Genomic DNA, 25,121 nt, shown 5'->3' with positions numbered 1-25,121 from the left:
ATTCTGAGATAGAGTCTGGAATAAGACTAGACGAAAGTTGTTCTAGGAATTGCCTGAGAACTGTCCTGGTCTAATGGATAGAGAATGGGCCTGGGAGAGAGAAAAACCTGGTTTCTAATCCAGGCTCTTCCACTAGTCTGCTGTGTGGCCTCGGGCAAGTCACTTAACTTCTCAGTTCCCTCAACTGTAAAATGAGGATTAAAACTGTGAGCACTATACAGGACAGGGACTGTGTCCAACCCAATTATTTTGTATCTACCCCAGCTCTTAACTGTGCCAGGCACATAGTAAGTGGTAAAAAAACCCACAAAATTATTATTAGTAGTACAGTTATTATTATTAGTGCTGCTCGTCAAGTGCTAGGGAGGTCCTGAGGATCAGATTTTTCTCATGGACATATGGATCCCAAGGGAAATTTTCTACTAGAAATGCCCTTCTTCAAAGCAGAGTTACCTCTCCTTGAGGGAAGGGACCTCTTGCATTTTACACTGACTGTAAGGTCCCAAGCACTTAGTACAGTGTTCTGTACCCAGTAGGTTCTCAGTAATGCCTTTTAATGACTGAATTAATGGCCCAGCCATTAGGAGGAGAGCAAGCAGGAAACTACTCAAAGACTGCAACTGAGAAGAGGAGGGCTGTGCTGAACAGAGACTTTTTACCAGAATCACCATCCAACTGGATTTTCTGTGCTAATTATTTAATAATGACTTTTATTCAGCACTACTATATACCACAGCACAGTGCTAAGCATGGGGTAGATAAAAGATGATTAGATTAAACTCAGTCCCTGCCCCACCCAAGGCCTACAGTCTAAGGAAAGGAAATTGAAGAAGCTCTCTACCACTTTGCCTTCTCCTACCTCACCTTGCAGCCCACACACTTGGTTCCCCTAGTGCTGACCTTCTCACTGTGTCTCATCTCACCTGTCTCACCACCAACACTTAGCCCCCACTGCCTCTGGCCTGGCACGCCCTCCCTCCTCAAATTCGACAATCACGCCTACCGCTACAAGCCTTATTGAAGGCACATCTCCTCCAAGAGGCCTTCCTAGACTAAGCCCCTCACTTTCCTCATCTCCCACTCCTTTCTGCATCACCCTGACTTGTTCTTTTTGTTCCTCCCTACTCCCAGCCTCACAGCACTTACGTACATATCTGTAATTTCTTTATTTGTATTGATACCTGTCTCCCCTCAACTAGAGTGCAAGCTAGCTGTAGGCAGGGAATGTGTCTGCTTATTGTTGTATCGTTCTCTCCCAAGAGCTTAGTACAGTGCTCTGCACACAGTAAACTTTACTCAATAAATGATTGAATAAATAAATGAATGAATGAAAGCAGTTAAGTGCCCAAAGTCACTCAACAGCCCAGTTGTAGAGTTAGGACTAGAACTAGAGTCTCCACTAAGACATGTTGCCTCTCTAATTTCCAAGACCTTTCTACTGTGAGTTTCCTTGGGTCAGGCTACTAAACCTGGTGGAAAAAGCAAGGAAAAAATAGCAAAGGGACAAGAAATTTCAACCAGCCAAATTAGAGAGAATAGAACACTTCTCTCTGTGATCAAACAATTAGACTGCCTGATTTAAACCCTGTACATTTTCTGCAGGGTGGATACACATGTTCAGGATTTATTGATTTCTCCAGCTGTCCTTAGATGGAAATGAAACAACATTGCCATGGAAACTAAATTTCATACGTTCACATATGAGAGAGGGCCCTAACCAGCTCGTCCTGGCTAAAGCCTGCAATGGATTCTGACCAAATTAGGGAGGCGAAGCAGCTTCCATATGATTTTTTCCCCGCCTCCTACATTCTAAAGTTCACTGGGTGAAACTAACGTATTACTTGATCTCTGTGGAAACGGGAATGGGTTTTGCAACTGTGAATCACGATGACTGTTTCTGATCCCTTTTACTTATTCATTTTTTTTTTTTTTGTCTCCAGATGACTGAGTTCACTTAGCCTTCGTGGGTGGATGGGAGGGGGAGGGAATGTGGCTGCTACCCCTGAGCTCCTCCCACCCACATCCTTTGTATTTTTGTCCAAAAAACTATTTACTCTCTTGGCAATCCAATGGAAATTTCCCTTAGGTTCTCATAGAAATCATGTCATTCAATGAGAAAGGGAAATTAAAGCCTCAAAATCTAAGATTTTATCCCATTAGTTGTTCAGACATCAAAAAAAAATAATCAGGTGAGAGGAAGGGAAACACCTATGCAGAAAGCTCTTCGAGATCCATTCCAGTGCACCAGGAAAGGGAGTAGGGCGGGGTCTTGGATCCTCACTGACAACAGTGAATCTGGGTTTAATCATTACGGGCACAAACACAGAGGAAATTGGTACTTGACCAAAACTTGCTTGTTGTGTGATCTTGGGCAAGTCACTTAACCTTCTTGTGCCTCAGTTTCCTCATTTGTAAAAATAGGTATGATACCTGTTCTCCCTCCCATTTGGACTGTGAGCCCCACGTGGAACAGGGACTGTGCCTGATTGCCTTTATCTACCTAGTGTTTGAACCTGGGCTTGACACACAGAAAGGGCTTAACAAATACCATAATTATTATCCATTAGGAATGGATAGCTGTACAAAAACTAGTTGTTCCCACAAAGTTAAAAACACATAGATTTTCAAGTTAAATATTTGTAATAGTTTTTATTGCTATTTTTATTAACACCGTCACTATTATTATCATTTTCAGAGTGACCAGTTGTGAGCTATAGGGACTTTACTAATAGAGATTATTGCAGGGAAAAATCCCCCCCTTCCCACTAAACAACACTCCTAAGCAAATAGAAAGCTCAGGATATTGGTGTTTTAACTGCTAATCAGCTTGCCCTCTCCTACCTCACCTCGCTATTCTCCTACTACAACCCAGCCTGCACACTTTGCTCTTCTAATGCTAACTTTAGAGATTGTACCTCAATCTCATCTGTCTTGCTGTTGGCCCCTCACCCATGTCCTGCCTCTGATCTGGAACCATCTCTCTCCTCAAATCCTACAGACAATTAATACCCACTCCCACTTCAAAGCATTATGGAAGTCACATCTCCCCCAAGAGGCCTTCCCTGACTAAGTCCTCCTTTCCTATTCTCCTACTCCCTTATGAGTCACCCTGTCTTGTTCCCTTTATTCATCCCTTCTCCCTGCCCCATAGCTCTGTTCTGCACACAGTAAGAGCTCAATGAATACAATTGAATGAATATCTGTAATTTATTTATTTATACTGATGTCTGTCTCCCCGCCAATAGACTGTAAGCTCCTTATGGACAGGGAATGTGTTCACTTATTATTGTATTGTATTCTCCCAATCACTTAGTACTGTGCTCTGCACACAGTAAATGCTCTATAAATATGATCCACTGAATGAATGAATGAATGAAAGAATAATGAAGATAAAGCCAATGAATTGCAACAGGAGAGTCGAAGACAGCATTCTGGTCACTAAATTCCTGTCTAGATTATTTTTTGCCTAGACAAGTGCCAGCATAAATGGAAAGTTTAAAGAGTGCAGACTCTCCTCCCCATCTATGGGGAGAACCATGGAGGGAGGGTTTCTCCCTTCTGCAATCCACCCAGAGACAAAAGCAGGACCCACCAACTCCTTAGCCCCAGGTGGGAGGCAGGAGGTGGGATCCATAAGCGGGAAGTGGAGGGTGGGAGCTGGAGGCCAGAAGTGGGAGGTGGGAACTGGAGGCCGGAAGTAGGAGGTAGGAGGAAGGAGGTGGTTGGCAGGGAGCTGGAGGATGGAGATAGGATCCAGACTCTTTTGTCATCTCTGTTTCTGCCTCCAACCCAAAACTGTAGGAGTTTCTAAAGTCTCTGATCTGGGTCCCTTTTACTTTTCCATGTACACTAACTTCCTTAAGGAGCCCATCTATTCAACAACCACTTCTATTCATGTAATTCCAAATTTACTCTACCAAACCTAAACGTTCTTCTCAAATCTCCTCCTATCTCCAGGACATCTCTACATGGATATCCCATGGATATTAAGAAGCAGCGTGGCTTAGTGGAAAAAGCCCGGCTTTGGGAATCAGAGGTCATGAGTTCTAATCCCGCCTCTGCCACTTGTCTGCTGTGTGACCTTGGGCAAGTCACTTCACTTTTCTGGGCTCAATTACCTCATCTGTAAAAAGGGGTTGAAGACTGTGAGCCCCACGTGGGACTACCTGATGACCTTATATGTACCCCAGCACTTAGAACAATGTTTGGCACAAAGTAAATTCTTAAATACCAACATTATTATATCCCACTGACATCTCAAGCTCAGTATGCATAAAACTGAACTCATTACCTTTCCCTACAAATCCTCTCCTCCCCAAATCCTCTCCTCCCTCTAAATGTTTCCATCACAGTCAACACCATGACTATCCTCCCCATCTCTCAAGTTCACCACATCGGCATTATTCTTGACTCCTTTCTCCCTTTCAAATCCTGTTGGTCTTTTCTCCACAACATTTCCAGAACCCATCCCTTCCTCTCCATCTGAACTGTCATTGGACTAATTCATTCTTGTCGTACTTGTCAAATCCTGGCTTGACTATTGCATCGTCTTCCTTTTTTATTTCCCTGCCTCAAGTTTCCCCAGGCCATATTTCTCTCTGCTGCCAAGATTCTTTTTCCAAAGCATGATACTGCACTCATCTTCTGACACCTTAAATATCTCCAATGACTTCTCATTCCCTTCAGTAGCAAGCATCTAGAAGGAACTCTTGACCTTTAGCTTTAATATATTTAATCAGCTCTCTTGCTCCTTTTTATCCCCACTCTTCATTCCCATTACATTCATAATCTTCATTCCTCTCAAGATAATCTACCCATTGTGCTTCACTTTTATCTCTCATGTCTTACCACCATATCCTTCCCACTGCCTAGAATTCCTTAACTCTTCATATCCAACAAACCACAGTTCTTCCCCATCTTCCTTCTGAGATCCCATCTTCTCCAAGAAGCCCTCCCTGAGTAATCGCTAATCTTCCCCTCTTGCATCCCCACAGCTACCACCTTGGTCCTTCACCGAGCACTGAAGCTACCTCGGCACTTACATACTGATTATCTTCACTCTATTACTCCACCTGTATCTGTCCTCTAGACTGTAACCTCCCTGAGGACAGGAATGGTGTCTTCAAACTCTTTTGAAATCTCCCAAGGGCTTAGTTTAGTGATATGCCCAAAGTAGGTACTTGGTAAATACTACTGATGATGAAGGCCAGTTTTTTATGGTATTTGCAAAGTGTTTACTATGTGCCAGGCTCTATCCTAAGTATTAGGAGAAGATATAAAGCAATCAAACCAGACACAATTCATGTCTTAATCTCCATTTTACAGATGAGGGAACTGAGGCAAAGAGAGGTGAAGTTACTTGCCCAAGGTCACACAGCAGACAAGTGGTGGAGCCAGGTCTAGAAACCAGGTCCTTCTGGGTTCCTGGCCCGTGCTGTATCCCTAGGCATTGCCTATGAGACCGAAATCCTAAATACCCTGCTTTGATCTAGGAAAAGAGCCATGGTCCCCTTGAGCCTTCTCTATGCTGGCTTTGGATAGTAATTCAGTTATGGTTTGTTGAAATTGAGAGCAATTTCTCAACATGAACTCACAGAAAACATATGAGCAGAGTTGAGAGGGAGACACTTTAAAAAAAACACACCCAAATGAGATGAGATTCCCATTAGGCAACCATGCTTCAACCTCACACGTCACTGGCAGGCTTGGAATCAGGAGTAACTATTTCTTTACTCCTCAAATACTGATTTAGGGGAGTTCCACCCAAAATACAAATTCTACCCCATTGGGCAGTGTGATCTAGCAGAACATGGCTCCCATTGGGCAGTTGGGAAAGAGTAATGGAGGCCTGGCTTCAGCACGGCTTGGGGTTATTAGCCAATTCTCTTCTATAGATTGTGTCATAAATAAAAGCTTTGGTGCCTTGGAATAGCAAAATCTGCTGGATCTAGCAAGTCTGTTATAATGTTCTCTCCCAAGAGCTTAGTAGAGTGCTCTGAATAGGGGTAGCCTTAAAAAAATACCATCAGTTGATTGATTGGTTGACTGTCCTCCTGTCTAAGGGCAATAAATGGCCCAACCCCCCAAATATACAAGGAACGGACATTTTTTCCATGATGCTGTATTCCAGGCAGCTGTTGAGACAGTGGGCAAGGCCCAAGGAAGTCGAAATCATTGGTATGATGCAAATAACTTGGAGGCTTGCTGTGAAGCATCTATTGCACCAGCAGCATGTTGAGGCATCCAGGAATCCAGAGAGGAGTAAGACTTTCAGAAAACTTGAAAATCCAAGTAAGGAACATGTTTGAGAGGCGGCAGGATGCCCAAGTGAAAGGAATCCAGGACGAAGCAGATCACCTCAAAGCCAAAGATGCCAATGCATCACTAAAGATGCTACATAACCCTGTGTGTGCCATTATGGCACCTCTGAAGAGTGAACATGGCTCCGGTTTCATCATAGACAAAGAGGGAATGCTAAAAAAGTGGCACGAAGCTCTCAATGTTCTCCTCAACACACACTCCCCTTCTGAAGTTGAAGCTTTGTACAAACAGGGGGTCAGTGGCTAAGGAAAAACCAGTAAGACACACCACATTCAAGAAAGGAGGGGAACTAAGCAAAATTCCATGAGGAATGCCTCACAGGAACACAGCAGTGTCGTCTAGTGGTTATAGCATGGGCCTGGGAGTCAGAAGGAAGTGGGCTCTTATTCCAACTCTGCCACCTGTCTTTTGTGTTACTTGGGCAAGTCACTTAACTTGCCTATGCCTCACCTCCCTCATCTGTAAAATGGGGATTAAGACTGTGAGCGCCATGTGGGACAGGGCTTGGGAGAGAGTCGAAGGTGGAGACTCAAGTTTACTGCATGAAAGAAGACAATAGTAAACTGTTTCCATATTTTTATCAAGAAAACTCTTTGGATACACTCCTGAAATTATTGCAGATGGAGAAGGGGCATTCTGGGAGAGATGTGTCCATGTAGTTACTCTGGGTGGAAGACAACTCAACAGCATAAGACAAGTGTGTCCAGGACAGTCAATTAGCCCTTTCAATCATAAACACCCTCTTAGATGAATTTCACCATATGTGGTGTCTTCTTTGACTACAGAGAATAATTTTTTCTCTATGTAAAATAATAATTTTAGTAGTTGTTAAGAGTTTACTATGTATCAAGCACTGTATCAAAAGTAGGGGCAGATACAAGATACTCAAGGTCAGACACAGTCCCTGTCTACATGGAGTTCAAATTCTAAAGGGGACTTTATGAAGCAACATTTCCCGATTAATTCACAATTGTTCCAGCTGCAGCAGAAAAGCATCCAGGCTTGGCACATAGGTCTTTAAATTGTGTGCTCAGCACATCATTTCCTTCATTTATATATTAATGTGTACATTCAACGATCTTTTTGCTGGCTTCATTCTGCTGTTTCTATTGCTTTCTGTTCCAGCTCTCAATCTCTGGAAAGAATTTGTGTTGCCTTCCACTAGAAGTCTGTAAACTTGGTATGGAAGGAAACATGCATCCTGCCCCTGCTGTACCCTGCCAAGGGCTAGTACAGTCTCAGTAAATGCCACTCGTTAATTGATTGACTGGCTGCTGTTGGATGCCAAGGGTACCCCGTTCTAAGGGCAGTGGGCCAGGGTTGCAGCCTAAGTGAAGGAGACAGTGAGTTTGGTCCTGTCAGGGGGATCCTACAGCAAATGTATCATTTGAGAAGGATGCATGATGTCTAAGCCATTTGAGCTCCTACCTCAGAAACCTGAAGAGGTAATATGGTGACTGGTTACCCTTCAAACTAATGATAATAATAATGATGGTTGTATTTGTTAAGCACTTACTATGTGTCAAGCACTGTTCTAAGTGCTGGGGTAGATACAAGTGAAACAGAATGGACACAGCCGCTATTTCACATGGGGCTCAGTCTTACTCCTCATTTTACAGATGAGGTAATTGAGGCACAGAGAAATGAAGTAACTTGCTTAAGGTCACACAGCTGGCAAGTGGCAGAACTAGGTTTAGAATCCTGGTCCTCTGACTTCCCGGCTCAGGTTCTACCCACTCGGCTGTACTGTTGCTTCCCTTTATCTGTAATTTATTATAGAGTCCGTCCCACCCACTAGATTGTAAGACCCTTGAGAACAGGGATCTTGTCTACAAAATCTAATGTACTCTTCCAGTGTTCAGTCCAGTCTCTTCACAAAACAGTTAAAAAAATGATATTAATAGTTTGATTTGCTTACCTATACCAGTAGCAAGGACAGAGATGGGGTGAGCCAAAGAATATGTAAATTTCTCTATGTAGGTGTTTTCACGGTGATTCCTTTTAGCTGGTATATGAGAAAGATTTGCCATAAGACTAGCAGGGCAGGATAAAAGTAAGGAATGTCCTAGAACACACTGTGCATCTGTGGGAACACCTCTCCTTGTTGGAAATAAAATGTCCCAGGTAAAGAGGACAGTAAAGTCCACACCCTGTAGAGCAAGCACTGATAACCCCACAAGTCTTCAAAATATTTCACGAAGGACAAGTTCCTCATTGTTTTTAAGTAAATTTACAATAAGGGCTTTTAAAAATATATTTAAGCATTTTTATGTGGCAAGCAGTGTTGTAATTGCTGGAGTAAATACAAGTTAATCAGGTCAGACATAGTCCCTGTCCCTCATGGGCTCACAATCTAAATAGGAGGGAGAGCAGGTATTTCATCCGCGTTTTACCATTGAGGAAAGTGAAGCTCAGAGAAGTAACCTTGGCTTGGACAAGGTCACACAGCAGACACTGGTGGAGCTGGAGTTAGAACCCAGGTCCTCTAATTCCCAGTCTCATGCTCTTTCCACTAGGCAACACTAGTAAGCAACTCCTAACATCTCCACCTCCTTAACAATGATAACAATAATTTCAATAATAAGAATGAAAAGGATAATAATAGTATTTGTAAAGAATTTATATGTGACAAGCTCTAGATTAAACACTGGGGTAAATACAGAATAATCAGATCAGGTACAGTCCCTGTCGCACATGGGCCTTACAGTATAAGCATTAGATTAGACTATGAGCCTATGATTGGGCAGGGATTGTCACTATCTGTTGCTGAATTGTACATTCCAAGCACTTAGTATAGTGCTCTGCACATAGTAAGCACTCAATAAATACTATCGAATGAATGAATGAAGCAGGAGTTTTTTAATCCCCATTTGATAGATGAGAAAATTGAGTTACAGAGAAGTTAAGAAACTTTCTCAAATTCACATAACAGATGGCTGGCAGAACTGGGATTAGAACCCAGGTCTTTTACCCAAACCCCCAACCCCCAGGTTATTACTCTAGCTATGCTACCTGCCAGAATGACAACACTTTTTAAAAGTGGGCAGTTTCTTTCACACAGTCACTGGATAAAGTCCTTTTCTCTCCAGATAGAAATGTCATATAAACAGAGGAGGGACAGTATAGCTTGGTTTAGTAGTAGAATTTCATACTAAATTAAAATCGACCTAATGAAATGACAGGAAAAATTATTTTTGTAATCCTAGTCATCGTTAAAAATAGTGGAAAATTTTAGTTCAGACCTCAAAGTCCAGTGAATTCTCAATTAATCATATTACTGGTAGGAAATGGTGGAATGATGCTGTGTGACCTTTGGCAAGTCACTTCACATCTCTGTGCCTCAGTTTCCTCATCTGTAAAGTGGGGATTAACACTGTGAATCCCATGTGGTACAGAGACTGTGTCTAACCTGATTAGCTTTTATCTTCCCTAGTAATTAGTACAGTGTCTGGCACATATTAAGTGCTTAATAAATATCATTAAAAAAACTGTAGATAATCCAAAATCCTGTACTGGCTGGGAATTTGTTTCTGAACTTAATATGATTCACAATCTGTGTCCTGCCTATAGTAAGCATTTAAAAAACGTCATTGGTTGATTCAAACTAAGCAATTCTGGGATAGTCTAACTTTAAAACATTCAAAGAGTCATTTCACAGTTATTGTAGGCTTGGATCTTTCTCTCCCAACTCTCCTCTTGCTTAAGTAATGTCTCCCTGGGCTAAGGAAGGGATGGGAAATAGATGGAATGAGGCTGCCAATAGTGTGATTCAGGAGATGGTAGGGCCTGGGCCATTGGGGACAGGGAGAGATGAGCCAGGAGTCTTCAGAAGTATGAGGTTGGTCCCTTTCCACCTATTTGTCTTCCCTCTTTCCTTCCCTCATTTGCCTTTTGTTTCTTACAGTCTTTTCCTTCCCTTTCAGCAATTTTCCTTCTCAGTTCCCCTGTTCGGCCTTGTGTTTTTCTTGCTACTTCCCTTCCTTGCTCCAACTGTCTGCTCTCAGCCATGGGTGGCCTCTCTTCAGAACATGTGGAGCAACGAAACTATTTCATTTTTAGGGTCTTCATTCATAGCCCGAGGGTGATATTTTGCGTTGAACATAGATCTCAGAACACCCTCTCGAGTTCTCAAGCTTTTCCTTTCCGTTTCCCTTTTGGGAATTAATAGGTAGGAGGGGTTGGGGGCCTGGGAATTGGAGGAGATGGGGAGGAGCATGAAATGAAACCAGCATCAAGGGAGACAGTTTGTTCCCCAAAGCTATATCAGAGCCAGTTAGAGAAGCAGCATGGCCTAGTTGAAAAAGCACAGGCCTTCGCTATATGCCTGTTTCGTGACCTTGGGCAAGTCTTTTAACTTCTTTGTCTCAGTTTCCTCAAACATAAAATGGAGCTACAATACCTGTTTTTCCTCCTACTCAGACTGTGAGCCCCATGTGAGACAGGGACTATGTCTGACTTGATTGTCTTGTATCTACCCCAGCACTTAGAAAAGTGCTTGGGACAGAGCACGTACTTAACAATTACCAAAAAAAAATGGGGTAGGTAGGGAGGAGAAGGTAGAGTAGACCCCACTGTAGCTCCTTAGAATGATGTTTACCACTCATTGATTGAAATAATAGTTGCTCTAAAAATAAATGCTGAGACTCCCCCTGCAAGGGTCTCAACTTATCAGTCAAATTTACTGAGCACTTACTGTGTGCAGAGGTTTATACTAAGCACTTTGAAGAGTGTAACAATATAATGGAGTCAGTACAAGTTTCCTGCCCACTTGGAGCTTACAGTCTAGAGATCCTACAGTCTAGAGAGCTTGCATTCTGACTTGTACCTGGCCCTGACCCAGCCTGCCTCTAGTCACTCTCTTTCCTTATTCCAGAATGAGCCCTGGAGTTAAAAACTCCTGTGCAAAGCTATTGACTGAGCTGAAACCCAGTTTGTTAACTTGGTGAACAGAGCTGGCATTTCGGCGAGCCCTTACCCTGTTTTGTAGTCTGCTGCTCCACGCCCGCTAATGAGATACTGCACGACTGAGGTACAGAAGTGAATTGTCTTCAAAACGCAGAGACAGCCCGATTTAAATCTTTAGCTCTGCCTAAGAGGTGTGAAGTCTCAATTCCTCATTTGGACATGTGTTAACTCAGTGAGCTGCTGGATCTTGGCCCTGCCAGTGTGGGACACATCTGAGGTAGTTTTTAAATTTTTCCAGAACCAAGAGTAACTCAGCAACTCTGATTGTAACTGACTTGCTTCCAGTTGAGGCAAGGGAAAATTGCCACCCGGCATGGCTCTGAGGTGGATGTCTATAAATCAATCAATGGTATTTACTGAGCATCTACTATGTGCAGAGCACTGGACCAAGTGCTTGCCTGGATCTAATCTGTAGGTTCTTTTTGGGTAGGAATAGTATCTATCTATTCTATTATACTCTCCCAAGTGCTTCTTAGTACAGTACTCCCCTCACAGTAAGTGTTCACCAAATGCCATTGATTTATTGATTGATCGATCAATCAATCAAATATGTGGAATCCAATTCCCCCAGGTAGGATTCAAGCAGGACAAAGGTTCAGGCTTCCATACATTGCTCTTCTCTACACAGTGCAATCCCAATTTAGAGAAGCAGTGTGGTCTAGCAGATAGCACACCGACCTGGGAGTCAGAAGGATCTGGGTTCTGATCCCGGTTCTGCCCCCTTGTCTGCTGTGTGACCTTGAGCAAGTCACTTCACTTCTCTGCGACTCAGTTCCCTCATCTGTAAAATGGCAATTAAGACAGTGAGCTCCACGTGGGACAGGAGACTGTGTTCAGTCAGATTTGGTTGCTTCCACCCCAGCTTCAAGTATAGTATCTGACACATAGTAAGTGCTTAAGAGATACCACAATTATCATCTTTTATTACTTTATATTACTTTATATTGCCACTTAACATTAACCTGGCCTTGAGAAAATTGGGGCCAGGAGTGGGTTTTGTTATGAAAAACTTCTTCCAACACCCACCAGCTTCAGGCCAACAGGCTTAGAGCCCCTATCTGCATAATGAGGCCATGGTGTAAGTCGTATTTTAGAAGTTGCTTAGAGAAGCTACAGAAGGGACGCTATAAAGAAAGGGTTCTCAATTTAATAAAAATTAGGATACTGTTTCTTTGAGAAAGCCCCTCCACATTTCAGTAAAGACATTCAGTAAGAGCACTATGTTGATTAAGTGTCTGTTCTGTTGGTTAAGACCCCCAAACTACAGTCAGAACTAAGACAGTGTCATCTCTGGACAAAGTACCTGAACGTCATGCCCGTTCTCGTCTTGGTCGACTCCTGCAACGAGAGCCCATGGACCCGTAGAAACTTCTCCAGATTCTTCCGTTCTGCGGCTCCACTTAGCCTGCCGGGCCGGCAGACTACTGGAGGGTGAACTTTGGCCATCAAGTTGGAGCCCCTGCTCTTAAGAGATGATTCCCTGGATTTCTGAGTGCTCAGCTTAGGGCTGGGGATATCCCCACAGGCAGGTTTGTACAGATGCATGTTCTCCCACCAAAAAGCAAGAAGCACCTCAGTTGATAATGTCACGGCACTCAAATCTTGGGCTGAAAGCACCTTGCTGCGAGGGGCTTCCCTTGGCAGCTTCTCAAAGGGAACAGTTTGCTCCCCTAAGATTTCCACACGAGGGTAAGACGTTTGCTGTCTGCCGGTCGGGTAATGCTAAGAGTTGCTCGGAAATAGAAAACATGTTTCTCCCGGTATTTATGTCTGCAGAGGCCCACCCAAGGTGAACCCTGGGGTAGGTTGCTAGCCCTTTTCGTTCCTTCAAACCTCTCATGGTCAAGTTCAGGCAAAAACATCGTGCCTCGGCAAAGGGAAAACAAAGTCAAACTGTGTTTCCCATATCTTTCTATTTAGGTAAAGAAAAATGTTTTTCCAGGATGCAGGCCAGCCCCTCAACCCCAGTTCTCATGCAGTCTATTTAAAGCCTTGGGTTGGATCCATGAGTTAGCTTCCTCCAAATCCATCAACCTCCCTGCCAGCCACCTTTTTCCAAAGATTTCTGTGCTCAAATTGGGTGACATGTCCCAGGATAACTGATTTGAATGTCTATGTGGACTCAATCCATGGCAGAGGTTAAATGCTTACTCTCTGCAGAGCAGTCAGTCAGTCGTATTTATTGAGCACTTACTGTGTACAGAGCACCATACTAAGACCTTGGGAGAGTACGATCCAACAATATAGCAAACACACTCTCCATCCACAACAAGCCGAGAGACTAAAGGGGGAGACAGACATTAATATAAATAAAATTACAGATATGTATGCAATTGCTGTGGGGCTGTGAGGAGGGATGAATAAAGTGGAGCAATTCAAAGCCACGCCGAAGGGAGTGGGAGAAGAGGAAAGGACTACCAGCTGGGAGAATATGATATATCAGATTTGTTAGACATATTCCCTATCCAGAAAGAGCTTATGATAGGCAATGTGATTGCTGATTTTGTTGTATTGTACTCTCGCAAGCTCATAGTACAGGCTCTGCATATAGTAAGCACTCAGTAAATACCATTGTTTAATTATTAGAGAAAATGCCTAGAAACTCTCAGCTGCTATAGATATAACCTTTTCTACACCCACACCAGCAATTCAAGCATCCACAGTCAGTAGAGAAGCAAGAGGGAGAAGAAAGAATCCTCACTATGAGGAGGTAGAGGAGGCAAGAGACTGAAAAGGAACAGCATTCCCTGCTTGGTCCTTTAAGAAGCTGCAAGGCAAACTAGAAAGCTTTTGGACATCTATTCTAGCAAAACAAAATGGAGGCCAAAGACTGATATCTAGAAAAGTCCCAGAAAAGGGAAAGGACCAAGTTTTACCTCAGCCATATCACCACCTGTGGCAAAAGTTGGCATTGCCCAGAAAGCTGTGAGCAATCAGAAGTCAGATCAATCAGAAGGACCTGGATTCTAATTCCTGCTCTGCTACTTGTCTGTGCAACCTTGGGCAAGTCACTTCACTTCTCTGGGCCTCAGTTCCCTCATCTGTAAAAAGGGTATTGAGCCTGGAAGCCCCACATGGGACAGGGACTGTGTCCAACCCACTTTGCTTATATCCACCCCAGCTCTCAGTACAGTGCCTGGCACACAGTAAGCACTTAACACAAACCATTAAAAAAATTATCATTTCTCTAGCAGAAGTAGTGTGGCTTAGTGGTTCTAATCCTGGCACCATCACTTATCAGCTGTGTGAGTTTGGGCAAGTCACTTAACTTCTCTGTGCCTCAACTCTCTCATCTGTAAAATGGGGATGAAGACTGTGAGCCCCACATGGGATAACCTGTTTGTCATGTATCTACCCCAGTGCTTAGAACAGTGCTTGGCACATAGTAAGCACTTAACAAATACCATCATTATTCCCCCGTTTAGACTGTGACCCTGTTGTTGGGCAGGGATTGTCTCTATCTGTTGCCGGATTGTACATTCCAAACTTAGTAGAGTGCTCTGCACATAATAAGCGCTCAATAAATATAAATGAATGAATGAATGAATGAATGAATGAATACTTCATGTTGCTAGGTGCTCAGAGGGTTGTGATTTGTTCTGGAGCACAACGGATTTATGAACTTACTTTACCAGCTTTCAGAGTTTCCAAATCCTAGGGCACACTGAGCATTCATCATAACTTAGAGCTTCTCTTCATCTATAAAATCAAGGGCCCTGCCTGTGTGGACTTGAGAGACTCTGGCAATGAATCATTGGCTCTCATGAGACCTTTTCCCCTTTTGCTGATATTTTCAAATATTGCCAAATCATGCTTGCTTCCAGCCAACTAAATTGCTCAAGCATACAGTTGGCTTTGGAGCCTGGCCTTATCACCCTGTCCCAGACACGTAGACTTTTGGGGAGCTCTAATCGAGACCGAGGACAGCCACAGCCTCTCTAAATGGGAAAGGAGCAAAGCACATCCTGTTCCCAGGCCCTGGGCAGGAAGAACATTTCAGCTATTTAGCTGACTTTGGTACAGACACACTACAAGCCACATCAGACCTCTGATTCAATTATATTTTGATGACTTTGGAGGCTGAAGGGTTCCTCTCATTAGCTTGTCTAATCAATCACTGGTATTTATTGTGAACTTACTGGGTGCAGAGCATGGTACTAAGTGCTTGGGATGGAACAATACAATGGAGTTGGTAGACTTGGTCCCTGCCCATGAAGATCTCACAGTTTAGAGAAATAGATAATAAAATAAATTACAGATATGGGAGGTAACAGAGTAAAAGGCTGTGTAGGTAAGCTGAGGGTCTGAAGATGAGGTGAATACCAAGTGCTTATGGCGTATAGATTCAAGGGAGGGGAAAATGTTGGTTTAGTAGAGGAAGACCTCCTTGTGGAAGATGTGATTTTACTTTGGCTTTGAGGGTGGGGAGACTGAAGGTTCATCAGATATGAAGGGGAAAGGAGTTCTAGGCCAGAAGGAGGATGTGGAGCCATCAACAGGATAAACAAAATTGAGGTGCAGTGAGTAGGTGGGCCTTAAGTATGTGCACTGAGTTATAGTAGGAGATCAACAAGAAAAGGTAGGAGAGGAAAAGCCGATTGAGTGCCTTAAAGCCAACTGTAAGGAGTTTTTGTTTGATGTGGAGATGGATGGGCAACCACTGGAGGATTTTGAGAAGTGGGAAGACATAGACGGAACATTTTTTTGAAAAATGAAAAGCCGATTGAGTGCCTTAAAGCCAACTGTAAGGAGTTTTTGTTTGATGTGGAGATGGATGGGCAACCACTGGAGGATTTTGAGAAGTGGGAAGACATAGACGGAACATTTTTTTGAAAAATGATCCAGGCAGAAGAGTGAAGAATCAACTGGGGAAAGGGAGAGATGAAAGATAATCTTAGATCCCCTTCTACTCTCCATCTATACCACTCCCTTGGAGAACTCATTTGCCCGCATGGCTTCAGTGACCACTTTTATGTGAATGATACCCAAATCTACATCTTCATCCCTGATCTCTTTCCCTCTCTGCAGTTTTACATTTCCTCCTGCATTCAAGACATCTCTACCTGGATGTCCTCCAGTTACCTCAAACTTAACATGTCAAAAATAGAACTCCTTATCTTCCCACCCAAACCCTGTCCTCCCTCTGACTTTTCCATCTCTGTTGATGGCACCCCCATCCTTCCCATCTCACGATCCTGTAACCTTGGCGCTATCCTCGACTCCTCTTTCTCATTCAACCCACATATTCAATCAATCACTAAATCCTATCTATTCCACCTCCACATCACTAAAATTCTCCCTTTCCTCTCCATCTAAAATGTTACCACATTAATCCAAGCACTTATCCTATCCCACCTTGACTACTGTATCAGCCTCCTTGTTGACCTCCTTGCCTCCTCCCTGCCATACTTCACTTTGCTGCCCAGATCATTTCCCTACAGAAATGTTCAGACCATGTTTCCTCACTCCTCACAAAAGTCCAGTGTTTTCCCATCCACCATAGCATCAAACAAAAACTCCTCACTATTGGCTTTAAAGCATTCAATCACCTTGCCTTCTTCAACCTCACCTTGTTACTCTCTTATTAAAACCCAGCCAGCACACTTCACTCTTTAATGCTAATCTTTTCTCTGTACCTTGATCTCATCTCTCTTGCCACTGACCTCTCACCCTCATCCTGCCTGTGGCCTGGAATGTTCTTTCTCCTCATATCTGAGACAATTATTCTACTTCACTTCAAAGGCTTCTTGAAGGCATATCTTCTCCAAGAAGCCTTCTTTGACTAAGCCTTCCCCTTTCCTCTTCTTCCACTCCCTTCTGCATCACCATGACTTGCTCCCTTTATTCAACCCCCCTCCCAGCTCCATAGCACTTATGTATATATTTGTAATTTATTTATTTATTCCTACTAAGGTACACCTCCTCCTCTAGATTGTAAGCTCATTGTGGGCAGGAGATGTGTCTATTTATTGTTAAATTGTACTCTCCCAAGTGTATAGTATGTTGCTTCACACACAGTAAGCACTCAATAAATACAATTGAATGAATAAATGAATGAAAAGGCAGGGAAGTCAGTGAGGAGTCTGATACAATAGTCAAAGCAGGAAATGATGATTGCTTAGATCATTGTGGTTGCAGTTTGAACAGAGAGGAAAAGGAGGATTTAGCAATGTTATGAAAGTACAACTACAGGATTTTGTGAATGGATGGTTTGAATGAGAGAGATAAGTTGAGAAAAATGCCAAGGTTATAGGTTTGTAAGACAGGGAGGATAGTGGTTCTGTCTACAGTGATAGGAAAATCAGGGAGAGGAAAGAGTTTGTAAAGGAAGATGAGGAATTCTGTTTTGGACATATGAGGTGTGCATTAGAGACTTTCTGAAGGCAGGAGGAAATGCGAGATTGCAAAGAAGGAGAGAGATAATAATAATAAGAAATCGGGGCTGGAGATATAGACTGGGGAATCATCCACATAAAGATGGTATGAAGATGAAGTCATGAGTGAATGAGTTCTCCAAGAGAGGGGGTGTAGATGGACAGTAGAAGGGGACCCAGAACTGAACCATTAGGGATTCTCACATTTAGAGGGTGGAAGGCAGAGGAGGAGCCCACAGAAGATACTGTGAAGGTGTTGGATTAAGGAAAATGGAATTCTAGTCCCAGCTCTGTCACTGACCTGCTGTGTGTCAGTAGGCAGGTCACTGAATTTCTCTGGCCTTCCTTTTCCCCAGTTGTGAAATGGGGATTACGCCTATCTCTAGGAAAAGATTGAACTGTGGTAGGGATAGAGCTATTCAGTATGGTTTGTCCCCCACATGATGGGTGATACATTATTATCTAAGAAGCAGAGTTTCTTAGTAGATAGAGTTGAGGCTTGGAAGTCAGAAGGACCTGGGTTCTAATGCCAGCTTTGCCACTTGTCTGCTGTGTGACTTTGGATAAATAATTTCACTTTTCTGTGCCTCAGTTACCTCATCTGTAAAATGGGGATTAAGAGTGTGAGCCCCACATGGAACAGAGACTTTGTCCAATCTGATCAACTTGTAACTACCCCAGTGATTAGAACAGTATTTGCCACATAGGTGCTTAGCAAGTATCATAATTACTATTATTATTATCTAAGAACCAGGAAGATCCTGCTGGAATGAAGGGGAAAAGTAGAGGTTTCGGTTCTGCTTCATCTCCACAGCCAAGCAGTATGCCCTGCCACTCAGTCAATCATATTTATTGAGTGCTTACTGTGTGCAGAGCACTGTACTAAGCTCTTGGGAGAGTATAATATAACATCCAGTGCCAGGCCTGCCTCCTCATGTTTCCCCCTACCTCCTCATTGTTCTGTACCCTTTGAGCACTTGATACTCACCTCCACCCTCAGCCCCACAGTCCTCATGTACATATCCATAATTAATCTATATATAGGAATGTCTTCTCCTCTAGACTGCAAGCTCCTTGTAGGCAGGAAACGTCTGCCAACTCTGTTACATTGTGCTCTCTCAAGTGCTTAGTATAGTGCTCTGTACACACTAAGTACTCGATAAGTACTTACTGGGGAGAGTACAATGCCACTGATTGATTGTCTGATGGATTGATTCTTCCTAGCCCCCACTTGGGAAAGGGAAGGGGAAGACGCAGGGTGGATCATCATGGCCTAATGGAAATAGCACGGACCTAGGAGGAGTTAGAGGATGTGGGTTCTCGTCTTGGGTCCACCATGTGCTTGCTGTGTGACCTTGGGCAAGTCACTTAACTTCTCTGGTCCCTCAGTTACCTCATCTGTAAAATGGGGATACAGTAACTGTTCTCCTACCTACTGTGTCTGACCTGTTCATCCTACATCTTTCCCAACATTTAGAAGACTGCTTGACACATAGCGAGTACTTCACAAATACCATTATTATTATGGTACTGGCTACTGTGATCAAACCAAAACTACCCCCAACTGTTCTGTTCTGTCCCAGGCTCCATCCCTGTAGCTGGGGCTAAGAATGGCAGGTGGTACACAATGGATGGGTGGAGGTGCCATGGAGCATGTCAACCCAGTGAGAGAGGACTAGAGCTCCAATACCTACCCCCTGGGGAAAATTTCTCCATCCATCCATCTTGCAGGCACCTCAGCGGAGGGGTGCAGTGGATCCCTTGGGGTCAGTCAGTCATATTTATTGAGCACTTACTGTGTGCAAAGCACTGTACTAAGCACTGGGAGAGTACAATACAACAATAAACAAATTTCCTGCCCACAACAAGCTTACAATCCTAATAATAATAATAACTGTGGTACTTGTCAAGCTATGTGTCAAGCACTTTATTAAGCAGTGGGGTAGATACAAGTTAATCAGGTCTCACATGGGGCTCACAGTCTAAATAGGAGGAAGCACAGGCAACAAATTCCCTTCTTGCAAATGAGGGAACTGAGGCACCAAGAAGTGAAGTGGCTTGCCCAAGGTCACAGCAGACAAATGGCAGGGCTAGGATTAGAACCCACATTCTCTGACTCCCAGGCCCATGCTCTGTCCACTAATAAAAATAATAATAATAATAATTATGGTGTTTGTTAAGTGCTTACTATGTGCCAAGCACTGTACTAAGTGCTGGGGTAGATACAGGGTAATCAGGTTGTCCCACGTGGGGCTCATGGTTTTAATCCCCATTTTACAGATGAGGTAACTGAGGCACAGAGAAGTTGAGTGGTTTGCCCAAGGTCACACAGCAGACAAGTGGAGGAACTGGGATTAGAACCCACGTCCTCTGACTCCCAAGCCCAGGCTCTTTTCATTAAACCACGTTGCTTCTCAGTAAGTCATGCTGCTTCTCCTAGGTCTGGGGCTAATGTCCCTGGGTTAATCTGGTCTGCCCATACACTCCCCCCCCCCCACCCAACCCACCTCACATTAATGTGAAAGACCTTTGGAAAAATGGACAGGTACTCCACAGCATCAAGGTGCTATTCCTTTCACTAACAACTAGTTTCAACTATTTGGATACAGCATTTCAGATAGATGGACGATTGCTGTTGCTTTTGAAGAGGGGCCTGAAATGACCAGATAATTTAGACCACTGAATGTGTTTGGACTTGGATTATACAGTTAATTTGCATTTGAAGTCGTGCTGGAACACAAATAAGAATCTTAAAGCACAGATTAATTTGCCATGGAATCACTACTGTACAAGAATCCGTTTAAAGGGCCCCTGGCATGAAACTATAGAGGAAAATGAGTTAACACTTTTGCTTTGCCTATTGATTTTTGTGATGGAGAGCGCTATTTGCTGTGACAGTTGAACTATAGTACAAGTCTCAGGCAGTTATTTTGGAAAATAGAGGCTATTTCTAAAATAACTTAATGCCCAAGAATTATTATCACAAGGACCATTTCATCTGGATGTGCTGCCGAATAGAATGTGGCATTTTCTCTTCTTCAAACACAAACCAATGTTACTTCAGATAAGTAGTTTCCGGCCCTGACAATGCCATCTTGTGCCAGCACGTACTCTCTTTCTAAAACCAATCCCACACCTCTCTTTCTCTCACTCATTTTCCATTTAATTTTTTTCAACAGATTTTTCAATTCTTTAACAATATTTTGATTCATCGGGGAACATTCAGGGCTCCGTGTTCTTGGCAGTGCCTGAGGAAATTTGGGTGGCTTGGCTTTGTTCAGCTCTGACTTCAAGCACCTGGTCAAGACACTCTCCTGTCAAGTTTTCTCCCTTCAGGAGCAAACAATTTATGAACCCTTAGTTCTCTTCTAACACAGAGACTCATCCCACGTTCAAGAAAACTCAACTTAGAGGATGAGTGCCCCAACTAACATTGGATTTTTGACATTGCATCGAGTTCTATCTAGACAGACCTGCGATGTCGGAAGAAGGTTCCCTAGATCGCTAACAGCATTCTACTCATTTATTTATTCATTCGATTGTATTTATTGAGCACTTAATATGTGCAAAGAACTGTACTAAACACTTCAGAGAGTACAATATAACAATGACAATGCAACAATAAACAGACACATTCCCTGCCCACAGTGAGCTTACAGTCTAGAGGTAGGGGGAGAAAGACATCAATACAAATAAATAAATTACAGGTATGTACATATGAGCTGTGGGGCTGAGAGGGGGAAAAACACAGGGAGCAAGTCAGAATGATGCAGAAGGGAGTGGGAAAAGAGGAAAGGGGGGCTTAATCAGGGAAGGCCTCTTGAAGGAGATGTGCCTTCAATAAAGCTTTGAAGGCATGGAGAGTAATGGTCTGTCAGATTTGAAGATGGAGGGTGTTTCAGGCCAGAGGCAGGATATGGGCTAGGGCCCGGCAATGAGATAGGTGAGACCAAAGCACAATGAGAAGGTTAGCATTAGAGAAGCAAAATATGCAAGCTGGGTTGTAGTAGGAGAGTAATGAAGTGAGGTAGGAAGAGGCAAAGTTGTGGAGTGCTTTAAAGCAAATAGAGAGAAGTTTTTGATTGATGCGGAGTTGGATTGGAAACCACTGGAGCATTTTTGAGGAGCAGGGTGACATGTCCTGAACGTTATTATAGAAAAATGATCTGGGCAGTAGAGTGAAGTATGGACTGGAGTGGGAGATACAGGAGGCTGGGAGATCAGCAGAGAGGCTGATGCAGTAATTCAGGTGGGATAGGATTAGTGATTGTATTAATATGGTAGCAGTTTAGATGGAGAAGACATGGCAGATCTTAGCGATGTTTTGAAGGTGGGCTTGACAGGATTTAGTGATGGACTGAATATGTGAGTTGATAAGAGAGGGCAGTCAAGTATAACATCAAGGTTATGGGCTTGTGATATGGGAAGGATGGTGGTGCCATCTACAGTGATGGGAAAGTCCAGAAGAGGACAGGGCTTGGGTGGGAAGATAAAGAGTTCTGTTTTGGACACGTTAAGCTTGAGGTGATGGGAGGACATCCAAATAGAAATGTCTTAAAGGCAAGAGAAAATACAAGACTGCAGCGAGGGAGAGAGATCAAGGCTGGAAATGTAGATTTGGGTATCATCTGCATAGAGAAGCAGCATGGCTTAGTTGAAAGAGCAAGGGCTTTGGAGTCAGAGGTCATGGGTTCTAATCCCGGCTCTGCCACTTGTCAGGTGTGTGACTTTGGGTAAGTCATTTAACTTCTCTGTGCCTCAGTTACCTCATCCTTAATATGGGGATTAAGACTGTGAGCTCCATGTGGGACAACCTGATTACCTTGTATCTACTCCAGAGCTTAGAACACTGTTTGGCACATAGTAAGTACTTAACAAATACCATCATTATTATTATTATTTATTATATATGTGGTATTTAAAGTCATGGGAATGAATGAGTTCAGAAGAACCAAAACACGCCTTGTGGGAGGACTGCAGATATGTGAAAAGGCTTGCACATATGTGGGTAGGAATCACATATACCAACTCATTTGTACTGTGCTTTCCTGAGAGTTAGGACAGTATTCTGCATGCAGTAAGCACTCAATATATACCACTGATTGATATGTTGGTAGAATGAGAGTAGCTGCATAAACAAGGCCACACTTCCACAGTGACTAATTTCCAGACTGCTACCAGCAAGCCAAGTCAAGTCTTAAGAAGCAGCATGGCCAAGTGGATAGAGCACAGGCCTGGGAGTCAGAAGGAACCTGAGTTCTAATCCCTGCTCTGACACTTGTCTGCTGGGCTACCTTGAGCACATCACTTCACTTCTCTATGCCGCACTTACCTCATCTGTAAAACAGGGATTAAGACTGTAAACCCCATGTAGGATATGGACTGTGTCCAACCTGATTTATTTGTATCTACCCCATTGCTTAATACAACGTCTGGCACATAGTAAGTGCTAAACAAATACCATTAAAAAGCCTTCTCAAGGCCTTCAGTCTTCCATTGCCACTGCCCCAAAGCATCTCCAAACAGAAAGTGCAGACAGATTCATTCAATCATATATACTGAGTGCCGACTGTGTGCAGAACACTGCACAGAACACTTGGGAGAATGCAATACAACAATAAACAGATACATTGCCTCCCACAACGAGCTTAAAGATTCCCCAGAACCTCCAAATGCCTTGCTTGGGCTTCAGGAGTCCCAAGCAGATTGTGAACATGGGCAGTCTGTTCAATGGAAATGCCCAGACACTTGGGTGGGAATATCCCCCAGGCCCCCATACCATAGCGGAACAGAGCTCCAGGGTGAGCTCCCTGGATTTGTTGGATCCCTGTATTCAGAGCGGCTGTTCATTCCAATGTCCAGTCCCACAGCATTTCTGTACATTTATTTATTTATATTAATATCTGTCTCTCCCTCTAGACTGTAAGTTCATTGTGGTCAGGGAATGTGTTTGTTATATTGTTGAATTGTACTCTGCCAAGCACTAAGTACAGTGTTCTGCATATAGTAAGCGCTCAGTAAATACAATTGACTGACTGACTTGGCTCAGGCTTAAAGATGCTAGGCAGGACTGCTTTCTGGCTGTGTTTAGAAGGGATTTGAGGGTTTTAAAATCATGTCTCTTCCAGGAAGCGTTCCCTGATTACCACTCATCTCTCCACCATATTCTTCCTTCCGACATAGCATCACCTATACTCAGTCCTACCCCCAACCCCATATAACATATGTACATATCTTTTAATTATATATTATAAATTACTTATTCATATAAATGCCTGTCTCCCCCTCTAGATTATAAGCTCATTATGGGCAGGGAACATGTCCACTAATTCTGTTGTATAGTACTCTCCCAAGTGCTTAGTACAGTTCCCGGCATCTAGTAAGTGCTCAAAAAGTAAGTAAGTATACTTACCATTTACCCAGTGATCTCCTTCTTTCCAAATCCAAGACCTCTACTCCATCCTAATTCTTCTCGACCTCTCAGCCGCTTTCAACACTGTTGACTACCCCCTTCTCCTGGAAACATTTTCCAATCTTGGTTTCACTGACATGGTCCTCTCCTGGTTCTCCTCATCTCTCTGCCATTCATTCTCAGTTTCCTTCACAAGCTCCTCCTCTGCCTCCCCCCTCCTAACTGGGAGGGGGGAGGCACCGTCCCTCAGGGTTCAGTTCTTGGTCCCCTTCTATTCTCCATCTACACCCACTCCTTTGGAGAACTCATTCACTTCCATGGCTTCAACTACCATCTCTATACAGATGATTCTCAAATCTCCATCTCCAGTCCTGATCTCTCTCCATTTCGGCAGTCTCACATATCCTCCTGTCTTCAAGACATCTCTTCTTGGATGTCCTCCCATCACCTCAAGCCTAACATATCCAAAACAGAATTTATCTTCCCCTCCAAATCCTGACCTCTGACCTCCCCCCAAATTCCTATCAGTGTAGATGGCACCACCATCCTTCCTGACTCACAAGCCCATAACCTCGATGTACTCTTTGACTTCCCTCTCTCATTTAACCCACATATTCAATCAATCACTAAATCCTGTTGGTCCCACCTTCACAATATAGCTAAAATCCACCCTTCTCTCTCCATCCAAACTACTACCATGTTAATACAATCACTCATCCTAAACCTCTTGGATTACTGCATCAGCTTCCTTGCTGACCTCCCAACCTCCAGTCTCTCTCCACTCCAGTCCATACTTCACGCCAAGCCCAGATTACTTTTCTACAAAAACATTGAGAGCATGTTTCCCCACTGCTCAAAAAATTCCAGTGGTTGCCCATCCACCTGTGCAGCAAACAAAAACTCCTCACCATTGGCTTCAAAACACTCAGTCACCTTGTCCCCTCCTACCTCTCCTTGCTACTTCCTACTACAATTCAGCCCATGGACTTAGCTCCTCTAATGCTAACCTTTTCATTATGCCTCAATCTCATCTGTTGCACCATTGACCC

General features: G+C 43.4%; 1 protein-coding gene across 1 annotated transcript in view; it reads right to left on the bottom strand.

Annotated features, from left to right (window-relative positions):
• KCNAB1 (potassium voltage-gated channel subfamily A member regulatory beta subunit 1) overlaps window positions 1-13,008 on the bottom strand; it is a 445,065-nt gene extending 432,057 nt beyond the window's left edge. Inside the window, exon 1 of the mRNA XM_029070833.2 lies at window positions 12,590-13,008. Coding sequence (XP_028926666.1) covers window positions 12,590-12,831 — 242 coding nt within the window. The 5' untranslated portion in view covers window positions 12,832-13,008. The remainder of the gene's footprint in view (window positions 1-12,589) is intronic.
• Between the last annotated feature and the right edge of the window lie 12,113 nt (window positions 13,009-25,121).

Source organism: Ornithorhynchus anatinus, chromosome 1 (assembly GCF_004115215.2).
Source record: "Ornithorhynchus anatinus isolate Pmale09 chromosome 1, mOrnAna1.pri.v4, whole genome shotgun sequence".
In the NCBI taxonomy this organism is placed as follows: Eukaryota; Metazoa; Chordata; class Mammalia; order Monotremata; family Ornithorhynchidae; genus Ornithorhynchus; species Ornithorhynchus anatinus.
The sequence above is the reverse complement of the archived record's forward strand: the minus strand, read 5'-3'. Positions and strand labels throughout refer to the sequence as shown.